Genomic DNA, 13,677 nt, shown 5'->3' with positions numbered 1-13,677 from the left:
TAAATACTCATTATAGCAAGTATTTAGTATTTATTTTAAATACTGAGAACGAAGTATTTTATCCCACACTGATAATTGAATTGTATCATAACTCTGAGTAAAGGGAAAGGCTGTTACGGACAAAGCCTACATTTCCGAATTCATGTCCTTCCAATTCCTTGATTCTTTTAAGGACTCAGTACGAGTCGATAAGGGCCAATCGGCTTGCCCTTTACCGGCATCCCCCCGCAAGGGCCGCAGGGCGTATCCAGGATTTTATTTCCGGGTGGGTTTTGAGGGCAAATTTCAAGGGGGGGGGGTTGCTGACGGAAGTTTCACTGATTTTATTTAGGCATCCCCCCCGGTTCGGGGGAGGGTTAAACCCCCAAAAAAAACCCTTTAAATACGCCCTTGTCCCCCCCCCCCCACCCCCTACTTAAAAATTTCAGTAAGGAGGGCCCGCGATGAAACAATTGGCCTGAAGGCCCGAATAGAAATATTAATACATGTAGAGCCTGTACGTGCAACTAGAAGCTACTCTTTTTATGGTCCTTGTAAGGCCTGTCTCTCAAAAGGGCAAAAACGGTGAGTTAGGAGATTTTTTGCGTCCACACGAAGAAGGCATATTGTTGGGGTTCTCATATTATTATTGGAAGCATAGCATCGTCTGCTATTTATCTTCTACAAAGTAAGAAAGTTACTTTTGGTTATAACACAGACCTCTAACACCTAGGTGTTAAAGGTGTGTGGTTATAATCTACCGTTTTTAGTGAATACGATTACTTTTTGGCAGGGGCGGCTTAAGGGCCGGGCAACCCGGGCAACTGCCCGGGGCGCCGTTTTGAGAGGGGCGCCAAAATTGAGTTGTGCGCCTTTTTAGTTTACCAAGAATTGGATTTGTTTATAAAATTTTTAATAATATAATTTGAAAAATCTTGAGCTAATTAGAAATACAAACCGTTTTCCCAACCAAAATGTCCAACATCATCGATGATCGTTTTTTTTGCGACTATTTATTTTAAAATAGTAAATAAACCATAAAATTACGGTGCATAGTTCTGACGGATAAAGCATTTTCCTGGGATTTTCAATATAAACCAGGGTATATAATATGAAGAAGAGAAAGTGGTTGGGCGATACTACAAGAATAGAAGTGTGTCAGAATTTTTAGCCCGGTGTACCTAGCAACAGGGGGCATACCACCGGAGGCCTATCATCATAGTGCCCTACGCCAGCGTCCCCAAGCCCGGACAGGTGACAAATCCAGCATGGGTAGTAGCGTGGGGCTAGCCAGTAAGAATTTGCATGTACACCGATTACGTAATCATTAATGAGTACAGAATGATTACGATGAGTACAGAATGATTATGATGAGATGATTACGATGAGTACACAGGCAACCCAAAACATTAAAATTGTTACAGATGAGTAATTGAATACAGGATAATTCTAATGAATAAGCGTGATTTCAGATGATTACGCACTTTACAGATGATTACACGTGATTACAGATGAGCACGCGTTATTTCATAATTATTACGGTGATTACAAATGAGTACGAAGATTACAAATGATAACGGGATTAAAAATAAGTACAAAAGATTACAGAAGAATACGTAATCATTACAGTTAGGGTGTACACCGATTACGGGAAGTCGATAGCCCCTAGGGTAGTAGTACCCTACTACTGTTGGTCGCACCTTTGACGCAAGCCACTCAACCCAGCAGAAGGTGCAGCAATTTGTGGACCAATTCACACTTCGCACACAGCCGTGCGAGTAAGAGTGGATGCTATAGCAACTCCTTCCGACACCCTACCTACGTAGGTAAAGAGTCATACCCTTTGTAGAGAGCTCCTAAAGGGGAACGACGGGACACAGCGGTCCACATAACCCGGCACAGCTGGCCACGGAGATCACGGTGTGACTCCATAAGGCCGGGAAACAGGAACAACGTACCCGCACACGGAGGCCCGCCACCCCACAGCAGGCTACCCAATCCGCCGAGGCGGCTAGTTTACACGGACCCTCTCCGTTAGCCTGAGTCGAAGCTCAGTTTCCAGCCAAACCTTGCCGAAGTCGGAGGTGGAGATCGGACCATTTGATCAGAGCTAACATCTCCCAGTGCGCCACCGCCCTTATGGGTTACAAGAGCTGGACCCCGACTCCCCGGTAAACCCACCAGTTATTGCACACTCTAACCAATTTAGGGCCACAAGAATAGAAGGAAGCCCAAAGTAATACAGTACTTCTATGTACTTGCTTGCTATTTCGTTGTCATTTATCCAGCTTTATGATAAATAAACTAGCAGGCCATTTTCAAGAATTCTATTAGTTTCTTAGACTATTATGAACCTGCATTTAATATTCTAAAATGCATTTAAATCGTTTTCGATGGCTAGTTTTTAAGCAGTCTATCGGTACGATTTAATTTGTCGTGTGTCCGTGGTTACCGTTAGTCTCTTCTATTTTACGCGCACGCGCAGAAAGCCATTTATTACTTTCAGTTATATAGTTTTTGTTAGATAGATAATAGCTGAAAACTATTCGTGAGTTCTGAACCGTTCAACCAGTCCCCATGCGCACTATTCGGGAAAAAAAATTCTAGAACTACCCAAATGCAAACTATTCGCAGACAAGAACCTCTTGTTGAACCGTTCGGAACCGTTCTAAATGGTACCTGCTCAAGAGCAAGTACTGGCCGGAACTAAAGGTTGAAATCTCTAAAATTCGTCTGCACATCGGGCTGCGTACGTCAAATCGTACGATCCTAATTTGAATCACAACTATTCGTACAAAAGTTCTGAACTATCCAGAACTTTTGCGTGACGTCACAGCTCAGTCGTAGGCCGTTCTCTTAACGGTTCAGAACTCACGAATAGTTTTCAGCTATTAATAAGTCACGTTGAATTGAATTAAGATGTCCGAGAAATAGAAGCATTCTGGTTCTTTTTATAAAAAAAAGTAAATTAAGAGAAGCCGTTAAAGCAGAAAAGCAAGCGACAGCTTTTAAAAAGTTCATAAGTGTAGGCCTTAAAAAAACCCGTAAAAAGTTTCTTAATTAAGTTGTTAAAGCAACTAATGTAATGAATAAAAGAATTAAGTTTACTAAGAACAACCCGTGAGTTAAAAATAAAAATATCCAGGGATTATTTTTATCTTTAACTCACGGGTTCTTCGTAAACGTAATTCTTTTATTTCACATATTAACCGTGATACTATTCAGTATGGACATTATAATTAATGTACTTAAGGTATACTAGTCTTGCCACCTTACCTAGTGTTTCAAGCTCCATGTAAAATGACCCTGTACCATAAAGAAGGTATTAAATACGTTTACACAAAGTATTTAGAAAGGGATTAAAGGGATTATTTATTGTTAGGAAAACGGTAAATTTATAATTTATTTGCTTTAGTCCCATTCGACCGAAATCCCATTCGACCGAAGGCGGTTTTTGAGGTGTCCCATCCGACCGAATTCCGCCGAACGCTGCTATATAAATTGGCTTTTGCTATGTTTTCAATTTAGTTACTGAAGTCGTTTGCAATGGAGCGGATAGCTAATACAGGAGGTTATTTATACATCAATAATAATTATTTATTCTGTCTTAATAAAAAGATACAACCAAAATTGAAATAGTAAACTTAACCAACTCTAACCTAACCTAACCTAAACATGGACTTCGATAGTACATACCTTATAAATAAAATACCAAATCACCCTGCCAATTGGGCTACATTTTAAAATTCTTTCGGTCGAATGGGAATAAACGATTTGTTTAGTCTCAAAATAAGAGGGGCGCCAAAAATCCCCCTTGCCCGGGTGGAAAATATTTCTTGAGCCGGCCCTGCTTTTTGGGGAGCTTTTAGAAAAAATTAAGGGTTGCACGGTACACAATTTAGGAAACACTGGTGTAGAGTAATTCTCTCCGCTAGAACAAGCGAATAGTTTAATTAAGCGTAAAAGGTGTACACCTTTTGTTCCAGAACCAGCTAAAAGTATCCACCTAGTGGGAGGAAACCGCTTCAATGGCTCTGAACTTCTTTTATTAGGCTATGCGGGCACTGAGTAGTGGAGGTGTTTGTTGTTCATTGGTCTCTGGTTTAAGTGTCTAGGTTCAGTGAATTTTATGTCTCTAGAGAGTCAAACATAGGATTCAGAAAAATAAATATGGGAAAATTACAAAAATCTAATATTAAATTTTATTAATACTGCCAAACATAAATAAGTTATTAAATAGATATGTTAATTTAGAACAAAAATATTGATTGGTTCTGAATAATTATAAAACTTCATATAAAATTAAATTCATCTTTATTTATTAGAACTTTTTAGTTCAGTTTTCTTATCCTAAAGGGAAAAAAAAACAATTGCTCAATAATTAAGAGGACCAGCAATAGAAACCTTTCTGGCAGACTTACCGTGTGCAAAATATAAGACAGAAACACATCATATACAATTGTAATAGCTGAAACATATAAGTAGCGATATTTAGGCGGCAAGTAGTAAAAATTTATAGCTTGTAGTGGAATATAGAAACCCCAGTCCATCTGAAAGTTCAAAATTTAAATTAAAATTCATTCTTGGCAGTAATTTCATGATTTTAAATACCCCAATAATGTACACTAAATTATCTTTAAATTCAGCCACACTTTTCTTGAAAGGTTTATTTTCCATAGACCCTACAGCTACAAACAAAGAAAACACTAGTGGGGGTCCAGCAACCACTTCTGCTAATAGCTTCCTCATAACACTACTTGTATGAGCACCAGGAAATTTTACATCAAGGAATTTATACCAGCCATGACCAATAAGGCCAAAACATATACCACCCAAAAACATTTTTCCTAGAAAGCCATCAAACAATTCATTTTACAATAATTTCCTGATATTTTCATTTCTTACCAGTCCTATTGTAATCATAAGGCTTGGGTACTGAAGAAATATTTCTATCATAAAGTTGTTGAATTACGTCTCCTGTGCCCATAAAAATGGACCCCAACGTTACATTTGTTAATAACAAATGTTTTGTAAATAAAGTGTTAGTTACTACTTTCACTTTTGGTGGTATTAATTTTAGTAGTTTGCTCATAATTGGACAAACCGGGCTTCTAAGCCTTGCAGGCACATGTCATTACGAGTTGCGTTATGGAAATCACAGCAGACGACTTTTAAGAAAAATTGTCTGCACTCCAATAAATTGAGTTGGGAATATTAATCTAGAGATCCAATCAAATCTGCTCCCCGCGAAACAAGTTTTTGAAAATAACGAATGTGCCGTCTCCTCTAAAATGACGAGAAAACGTTATCATTTGACCCGTGGCGCCATCCATTATTTTTGAAAATAAAATATTTTTGCCGGAAAACGCGTCTTACTTGAACAAACCATTGAGAGATAGACGGCGCCACGTGTAGAATGATAAAGTTTCTCGTCATTTGAGAGCAGACGGCAGTATTCTTATTTTTTCGCGAAATACTGAAATCCGACGTTTTGGTGGGACCTCTAAATTAATATTCCCAACTCAATGCTCCAATCACGTCCAGTGCCCTACCCCACGTGAGAAAAGAACGTAACATATATTACCGCCTTTAATTCGCCGAAATCATTTTCAACGAAAAAGATTTTAGGGATAACGTAGGACCCAGAAAGACGAAAACAAGGTTAGACTATACTAAAATATTCAAAATTAAAACCGAGGCGTGAGAATACAATAGAATTTTTCTGCTTTGCGACGGGCCTTTTTAAAACACAAAAATATTTACTAGAATTTGAACAACTGTTCAAGACAGCGGAGCATTTAACCAAGGTGCGTAGGAACCGGGGGGGGGGGGGGGTAGAGGGCAATGCCCCTCCCTATAATTTTGCTGGGAGGGGCAACTAATATTATTGCCTCTCCAGCTTTTTGGTCAGTTGCAATCTTCAAAAAAGTCAAATTATCATTATAGAACGTCAACTGTCTTTTCCCGCCAACTACACTCCATTAAAATTCAATCGCCAGGAAGAACATTATAATTATTTGGTACTTTAATATCTATTAATAGGTAAAGCAAGAAACTAGTATTGAGGGAAAGCGCCTCGAATTTTCGTCCGAGTCGGTTCTTTTTCGTTCGCTGCGTGTTTTCTAGAGGTCGGCGTTCGATTAACTTTTATCCGTGGATAAAATAAGTTCGGCGATATTTAAATAATATTTATTTAAATAACAAATATTTGAATAATAATTGTAAAATGTTTAAATAATCGAAAGTGGATAAGCCTATTATTTAAACAAAACAAACAATTATTTAAATAGGCTAAATACCATTTTAATTCAAATAAATGCTTGGTTGCGTAAAAAAACATAATTAAATAAGTTAAAATTATATTCTTTTTACCAACTTTTGTTAAATAAATCGGAAATTTTGTGGATAATGAATAAACAATTCCGAGCACTAGTGTTTTCGGTTCGCTCCCTTTTCGGGCTAGCTTAGTTTTTTGCGCAGTTGTGTGTTTCCCTTCCCTTTTAGGGCAAGATTTTCTCTGTAGGCTTAGGCCGTTCTTATTCTCTATTCCCTGCATCGAGTCACGGCCGGTGCAAGAAGATAGTTTGTTACCTTTCCGAGGGGTTTTACAATCATCTTGTCTCTGTGCGTGCGTGCGTGCGTGCGTGCGTGCGTGCGTGCGTGTGTACACAAAACGCATTACCGGAGCACAGTCGAAAAACCGTTTTTGCAGAACTTTAAAGGTTGGCAAAACCACCGTCTGACGGTAAACGTTAACGGTTGGTGCGGTATGGTGCGGTTGTTTTTTGTTTTTTCGTTAACGCCCACCGCCGTGACGGTTTCAACTTAGTTTCATTGGAAATGTTATTATTGTAATGTTTATGTGTAGTGTGGGTATGTTGAGTTTGCGTTATGGTGGTTGTGGGTGACGATTTTGTTGTGTATGCGTTTCGTATGCTCTCCAACTTCTTCATACTGACTTTTGGGACGGACCGAGTGCTGAGGGTTACGATTACAATTAACTTATGAAGCTTTAACTACATCTTCATCTACTTTCTACACACAATCCCTAGGTATGTAGGGGCAGTAGCGTATCTACCAGGAGGGCGAAAGGGACCCCAGGTGCAAACTTATAAGAGCGGAGGGCGCGTTTTTAATGGTCGGTCGCAGATTATCACGTGTACATTTTTATTCCTTGTATATCAGACTTTCAGTAAAGTCTTAAGTTTAATTTCAATGTTTATTACCAACGCAAATAATATTTGTAGTTAATTTGCCATAATAATGAATTAATTCGTCAATTAATTAATTAATACTTGAAGTCATTCAAATTATTATTAATTAATTAATATTAATTGCATGATTGCTAATTATTTTGAAATCGGACACCCAGAAGCAGTGTTGGGCATTTTCGTCAAAGAGCCGCTCACGCTCACGCTCACGTCGTATTGAGCGGTAAAATTTTCACTCCTCTTTTCGCTCTTTTTTGAGCGGTAAAATTTTCGCTACTCTCTTTTCGCTCTTTTTTTGAGGGGTAAAATTTTCGCTCCTCTCTTTTCGCTCTTTTTTTGAGGGGTAAAATTTTCGCTCGTTTTTGAGCGGTAAAATTTTCGCTCCTTTTTTCCGCTCTTTTTTGAGCGGTAAAAATTTCGCTCTTATTTTTCCACTCTTGTTTGAGCGGTAAAATTTTCGCTCTTATTTTTCCGCTCTTTTTTGAGCGGTGAAATTAACGCTCTTTTTTTCGCTCTTTTTTGAGAGGTAAAATTTTCGCTCCTCTCTTTTCGCTCTTTTTTTAACGGGTAAAATTTTCGCTCCTCTCTTTTCGCTCTTTTTTTGAGGGGTAAAATTTTCGCTCTTCTCTTCGCTCTTTTTGAGCGATAATAATTGCGCTCATTTCTAGCATACAATTAAATTATGAAGCTATAACTACATCTTCATCTACTTTCTACACATAATTCCTAGGTATGTAGGGGCAGTAGCGTATCTACCAGGAGGGAAAAAGGGGTCCCAGGTGCAAACTTATAAGAGCGGAGGGCGCGTTTTGAATGGTCGGTCGCAGATTTTCACGTGTACATTTTTATTCCTTGTATTTCAGACTTTCAGTAAAGTCTTAAGTTTAATTTCAATGTTTATTACCAAAGCAAATAATATTTGTAGTTCATTTGCCATAATAATTAATTAATTCGTCAATTAATTAATCAATACTTGAAGTCATTCAAATTATTATTAATTAATTAATATTAATTGTATGAGAGGGGGCTAAGGTTTTGTCTTCCGCCCCGGGCGACCGTAAGTTTAGTTACGCCACTGTATAGCGATTGTCGTGTACTAGTTTCACGTATCGAAAACCCTCGTCGCCATTGCTAATTATTTTGAAATCGGACACTCAGAAGACAGAAGTTTAAGCGGAAAATTTTCGCTCCTCTCTTTCCGCTCCTTTTTGAGCGGTCAAATTTTCGCTCCTCTCTTTTCGCTCTTTTTGTGAGGGGTAAAATTTTCGCTCCTCTCTTTTCGCTCTTTTTTGAGCGGTAAAATTTTCGCTCCTCTCTTTTTGCTCTTTTTTTTAGGAGTAAAATTTTCGCTCCTCTCTTTTCGCTCTTTTTTTGAGGGGTAAAATTTTCGCTCTTTTTTTTCGCTCTTTTTTGAGCGGTAAAATTTTCGCTCTTTTTCCGCTCTTTTTTTGAGCGGTAAAATTTTCGCTCTTTTTTCCGCTCTTTTTTGAGCGATAAAATTTTCGCTCCTCTCATTTTTGTTTTGAACTCTTTTAAAGAGATATTTTACCGCTCATTTTCGCTCATAATAACAAATCCGCTCACAATGAGATGAGCGGTGCCCAACACTGCCCAGAAGACAGAAGTTTAAGCGGAAATTTTTTCGCTCCTCTCTTTCCGCTCTTTTTTTGATCGGCAAAATTTTCGCTCTTATTTTCCGCTCTTTTTTGAGCGGTTAAATTTTCGCTCTTATTTTTCCGCTCTTTTTTGAGCGGTAAAATTTTCGCTCTTTTTTTTCCGCTCTTTTTCGAGCGGTAAAATTTTCGCTCCTCTCATTTTTGTTTTGCTCTCTTTTAAAAAGATATTTTACCGCTCATTTTCGCTCAATAACAAATCCGCTCACAATGAGATGAGCGGTGCCCAACACTGCCCCGTTCCCGAATGTTAAATGTGCGCTCTGGCGGTATATTTAAGAACTAACGGAAAACTAGGGTCCAACGGGATGGAGGAAAAAGGGGGGGGGGGGGTTGAACAAGTCATAAACCTAGTCAATGTGACCATGGACTAATTAATCCATGCTCTATGGCTCTATGATAACTTCCTCTAATCTAATTCTGATAATATTGTACCCTGGACCAAAGAATATTCTTTGCCTGGACTGAATTTTTTTTTAAAGTGTATGTTTTTTCTCCATTGATATCACGTGACTTTTTGACGTTTTCGTTTAAGACGAAATAACGATTTTTCTCACTCCTGGTGATGGCAGCGTAATACGGAGTAGCCGAAACTAGTTGAGTCGTGTTTTTAATTTTAATAATTAAAAGAAAAATTTATAGTGCACTAAAATACGTTGTTTTTATTTATTTTAACAGAGAAATTCTATTGTATTCTCACACCATCTCTTTTAATTTGATTATTTAAGTATAGTCTACCCATTTTTTCGTCTTTCTTAGTCCTACGTTACCCCAAAAATCGTTTTTCGTTGAAAATGATTTCGGCGAATTGACGGCGTTACATATATAGTCTAATTTTTGACAGCTAAGTTCATCATTCAAGCTCGAATAAATTCATCTGTAAATAAAAACCAATTAGGGGAAAATGTTTTTCTTAGTCGGGCTAGGCTTAGGCGATGTTAAAGACATTACGGTCAAAGGCTTAGAAGTTATAAAGAGTTGTAAAACGGTTTTTCTTGAATCGTATACGTCGGTTATTACCGGTGGCAAGGACGCTTTGGTAAAATCAAAAACATCAGTCTAAAAATTGTTATTATTGGGACAATAACTACAAATGTTTAAAAAAGATACTGCCACCTTTGACATTTTTCTTATGTTTATGAAAATTTACATTCGAAGGTGGCATTACCTTTTCAATAACCTCTGAATCGCAAATTTCAAATATTTGTAGGAAGCTTTTTATGATAGAGAAATTATTGTAGCTGATAGAGATATGGTTGAACAAGATTCTGGTAAATAATATAAACAATTTTTGCTTTAGATTATTGACAAGCTAGGGTGTCATTGCAATTCAAATGCCATGTTCAATTTGTGTTTGTTTTTAAATTAGATTATATATTGAAAGATGCGTTGGAAAGTGACGTTGCATTTTTAGTTGTTGGAGATCCATTTGGGTATTCCAAAAATTCTACTTAAATTTTTAATAGCCTAGAAACATTTATACAATAACGTTGCAGTGCCACAACACATACTGACTTAGTTTTAAGAGCTAAGGAACGAGATATTCCTTTTAAAGTAATTCACAATGCTTCAATCATGAATGCAATTGGCTGTTGCGGCCTTCAAGTAATTTTAAAATAAACATTTTATCCACATTGGAAATCTACTTAAGTATATTCTTTAGCTTTATAACTATGGAGAAACTGTTTCAATAGTATTTTGGACCGATAATTGGAAGCCAGATAGTTTTTACGATAAAATTCTGGCAAATAGGAAAAGAGGTCTTCATACATTGTGTCTTTTGGGTATATGGAAATTATTACTTTCCATGGCTATTTATTAAAGGTTTTCAATTTTTTAAAGATATCAAAGTTAAGGAGCCTACTGATGAAAGTTTGATGATGTATGTTATATGTATAAATTAAAGTTAAAATAAACAAATATTTAAAAGTTTGAAATCATCTTAGGAAAAAGAAAGTATATCAGCCACCTAGGTTTATGACTGTAGCGCAAGCTGCCACTCAGTTGATTGAAATTATTAAAAAGAAAATGCTTGAAGGCACTCCTGTTGCTGATTTAGGTAAAAGTAATATTTTTTAAATTTTATTTTCAAAGTATTTGAAGTGTATTTAATGTTTTAGCCTACACAGAAGAGACATTGGCAGTAGGATTAGCTAGAGTAGGTTGTGACAACCAAAACATAGTTAGTTGTAGCGTACATGAAATGCAAAATGTTTGTTTAGGTTCCCCATTGCATTCCCTCATTATAACAGGGCATCTACACCCTTTAGAAATTGATATGCTTAGGTTATACTCGACAAATTCGAAGTGGTTTGAAGAAGCGACGCATCAGTATCAATTGTAAAAATAAAATATTTCATTTGGTTTATTTAATACAATTTATTTTAACGAAATAATAAAAAAATGGGACAAATATCCTTAATATATAAACCCCCTCATAAATATTTTGACCTACCATAAAGGGCACAACGTTAATGCATTATGCAAATATATTTGTACAAAAAACGAAAACGAATTTTATGGAATTATCATTAATTAAAATACTATCCTAAGCGTGTTTATCACTACAGTAAAGTTACTGTACGTAGAGCATCTTCCTCAAATATCTCAAGTACCGCCATGGCCCCATCATTGAAAATAAACGATAACCCTCCATCTATCACCAAACATGCATCAAACATACGAGATCGCACTTCAATTCTATAACCAACAACGTGAAACTCATTAGTTATCATACTATGATATTGAAAAATAAGCCATATTACTTGTTTGCAAATCCTCTAGGCTTACTGCTAAAATCTGTACCTAGGTGAAAAGGTTTCATTAATTTTAAATATTAAATAAAACATTTGCATTACAATCATACTTTGGGCAGCTGCATATCCACAAGAAAGCATTAAATTAAATAATTTTAAAAAATTGCAAAAATTTTTATATTTTTTAAAATTTTATTAAAGCCCTTTCTTTGAGTAAAATCATAGGTAAAATTAATTTTATGGAAATTCAATCAATAATTACCAAACACAACTGGGTCCCTTATAGTGTATGCCATGTGAGAATCAGAAGCATCAAATATCAAAGAATTGTTAAACCTCTCTGTTATTTGTTCTACCAAATTTTTATCTTCAATGGGGAGATTGGTATTGGTTTCATCATTTACTATAATGAAAAAACGTTTAACACATGTTATTCATACAAATGTGATAGTAAAAAATCACCAATTTTCAACAATTGCTGCACACATTGCGGGGTTAACTTGTTGATGTTGAAAGACCACGAAGTAGATCCAGTCCCAGTGCATACAGTCAGACCAGAACTCTTTAGTTTTACTCGTTCCTTCTTATCGATGGAGACTTCATAGTAGGAAACCCTTAATTATAAAATGAATAAAATGGCTTTACATTATCCCAACAAAGAAGGAATTAAAATCTAACCTGGATGACAGAGATTCGCCTATAAAAACTTCATTTAAGGCTCTAATAGGAATTTCATGAGTCAAATTACTCTTTATATCATTTGCTGAATTTTGGGCAGATCCAGGGCTATCTGATTGCTGATGTTGCTCTTGGTAACAATCTATGAATCGATATTCTGGATATTGCAGCTGTTGATCATGTAGCTCTATCGGAGCATCATAGGCATGTTCCCCTATTAGCGTAACACGTATCCTTTGTCGCCATTTCCACCTAAATTTTCCTTTCATTAACTTTTCCAAAGCCATTGGAAAATCTTGGGTGTAATTGGCAGGTAAACAAAGATAGCCTATCGACCTTAAAGTTATTCTGTATTAGTATCGCAACATATTTTGATTTAATTAAAGTACCTAGATGGATCGCTATTAATTCCTATCACCGGTTTATCTCTATTATGAATTTTGCTTGCCGCCATAAGGAATGTTCCATCTCCACCAGTAGTAAAAATTACGTCAGCCCATTCAACATTAGCATCTGTGTAGTTAAAACGCTCTACTACTTTAGTTTCGATGCCTTTAGACCTGCAGATAATTTTTTTAGTAAAATCTAAATATCTATCAGGTGAATAAATAAATTACCGGAGGGTATTCACCACTAGTTCCCGGTTCTGTGTATGAATTGCATGATGATGAAGCAAGCTTTTATAATCCGAGCCTCGGTGCTCAAGCTGTAAAGAAAGGTAATATGAGATTTAGAGTGATTTAAAGTGAATTTATGAATAATAATACATTTCTTTTTAACTCATCCTCTGATAAGTCTGGTCTACGGCGTTTCTCAAACTCATAGCGAGAAAATTTTGTAAGAACCAGAGCTTTTTTAGGAATGAAGCCTATACCGCCTTCTTCATTCAACCCAGCTAGTCGGTCTTCACCCATTTCACTGTTAACGTTCTTACTTTCCATTTTCGATTGCTTAATTACGTTAGAGCTAGAAAATGGTCTGGAAACTCTCAAATCATAGAAAGTTAAGAAACCTGGTATATTAAAGCCTTGGCCAACTTGATAGCAAAGCGTGCTAATCCGAGTTTTGCCTAAGGCTTTGAAATTTGTTCGTTTGTACAGCGATGCATTGTTTATTATTAATCTGCTACAAACATTTGGAATTATACCGACTAAGAACATAATTTTTAAATATTTACATGACGAACGTTTATGTACTACGAGAGAAAGCAAATTTTTATTTAGACCCAACTCTCGCCATTTTTTCCCCTCAGGATAAATCAAATTTTGATTATAATTATAATTCAAGTTGGCCGTGGCAGTGCTGTACCAATGGTCGATGAAAATTAACGGTTGAATGCCGGGTTAAATAGATCCACTAACAACGTCTCTTGTCAGTAAA

General features: G+C 36.6%; 3 protein-coding genes across 5 annotated transcripts; 1 reads left to right on the top strand and 2 right to left on the bottom strand.

Moving 5' to 3' along the window:
- Window positions 1-4,157: 4,157 nt before the first annotated feature.
- On the bottom strand, window positions 4,158-5,170 carry LOC149948037 (mpv17-like protein 2). Its single transcript, XM_090172134.1, has 4 exons — window positions 4,885-5,170; window positions 4,591-4,826; window positions 4,401-4,529; window positions 4,158-4,329 (listed from the first exon to the last, which is right to left on the bottom strand). The coding sequence occupies exons 1-4, from the start codon at window positions 5,069-5,071 to the stop codon at window positions 4,294-4,296; spliced, it is 588 nt and encodes a 195-aa protein (XP_090028260.1). The 5' UTR covers window positions 5,072-5,170; the 3' UTR covers window positions 4,158-4,293.
- Window positions 5,171-9,614: 4,444 nt separating this feature from the next.
- Window positions 9,615-11,231, top strand: Dph5 (diphthine methyl ester synthase). Of its 2 annotated transcripts, none has more exons than XM_090172667.1 (8): window positions 9,615-9,902; window positions 10,074-10,134; window positions 10,233-10,296; window positions 10,360-10,468; window positions 10,527-10,647; window positions 10,706-10,745; window positions 10,810-10,922; window positions 10,984-11,231. In XM_090172667.1, the coding sequence occupies exons 1-8, from the start codon at window positions 9,768-9,770 to the stop codon at window positions 11,205-11,207; spliced, it is 867 nt and encodes a 288-aa protein (XP_090028793.1). In that variant the 5' UTR covers window positions 9,615-9,767; the 3' UTR covers window positions 11,208-11,231. The 2 variants fall into 2 exon arrangements, with proteins under 2 accessions (XP_090028793.1, XP_090028794.1); XM_090172668.1 differs by having other exon boundaries at window positions 9,816-9,902; window positions 10,022-10,134.
- Window positions 11,198-13,658, bottom strand: Nadk2 (NAD kinase 2, mitochondrial). 2 transcript variants are annotated; one of them, XM_090172665.1, is made up of 8 exons: window positions 13,065-13,658; window positions 12,915-13,003; window positions 12,687-12,857; window positions 12,298-12,633; window positions 12,082-12,233; window positions 11,882-12,022; window positions 11,629-11,662; window positions 11,198-11,563 (listed from the first exon to the last, which is right to left on the bottom strand). In XM_090172665.1, exons 1-8 carry the CDS (start codon window positions 13,455-13,457, stop codon window positions 11,428-11,430), a joined length of 1,452 nt encoding a protein of 483 aa, XP_090028791.1. In that variant the 5' UTR covers window positions 13,458-13,658; the 3' UTR covers window positions 11,198-11,427. The 2 variants fall into 2 exon arrangements, with proteins under 2 accessions (XP_090028791.1, XP_090028790.1); XM_090172664.1 differs by having other exon boundaries at window positions 11,629-11,668; window positions 13,065-13,657.
- Between the last annotated feature and the right edge of the window lie 19 nt (window positions 13,659-13,677).

Source organism: Leiobunum rupestre, chromosome 4 (genome assembly GCF_980474605.1).
Source record: "Leiobunum rupestre chromosome 4, qqLeiRupe1.1.hap1, whole genome shotgun sequence".
NCBI lineage: Eukaryota > Metazoa > Arthropoda > Arachnida > Opiliones > Sclerosomatidae > Leiobunum > Leiobunum rupestre.
The sequence above is the reverse complement of the archived record's forward strand: the minus strand, read 5'-3'. Positions and strand labels throughout refer to the sequence as shown.

Bases quoted from the DNA above. Each gene is read 5' to 3' on its own strand.
- LOC149948037 (XM_090172134.1), bottom strand. From the start codon at position 5,071: ATGAGCAAACTACTAAAATTAATACCACCAAAAGTGAAAGTAGTAACT. The intron at 4,827-4,884 runs GTAAGAAATGAA...ATGGCTTTCTAG, and splicing joins TTATGATTACAATAGGACTG to GAAAAATGTTTTTGGGTGGT. The intron at 4,530-4,590 runs GTATTTAAAATC...TTGAACTTTCAG, and splicing joins ATTTAGTGTACATTATTGGG to ATGGACTGGGGTTTCTATAT.
- Dph5 (XM_090172667.1), top strand. From the start codon at position 9,768: ATGTTTTTCTTAGTCGGGCTAGGCTTAGGCGATGTTAAAGACATTACG. The intron at 10,469-10,526 runs GTAATTTTAAAA...TATATTCTTTAG, and splicing joins TTGGCTGTTGCGGCCTTCAA to CTTTATAACTATGGAGAAAC. The intron at 10,746-10,809 runs GTATGTTATATG...AAATCATCTTAG, and splicing joins ACTGATGAAAGTTTGATGAT to GAAAAAGAAAGTATATCAGC.
- Nadk2 (XM_090172664.1), bottom strand. From the start codon at position 13,457: ATGTTCTTAGTCGGTATAATTCCAAATGTTTGTAGCAGATTAATAATA. The intron at 12,023-12,081 runs GTGATTTTTTAC...TTTTCATTATAG, and splicing joins GCAGCAATTGTTGAAAATTG to TAAATGATGAAACCAATACC. The intron at 11,669-11,881 runs GTAATTATTGAT...CTTTTCACCTAG, and splicing joins AAGGGACCCAGTTGTGTTTG to GTACAGATTTTAGCAGTAAG.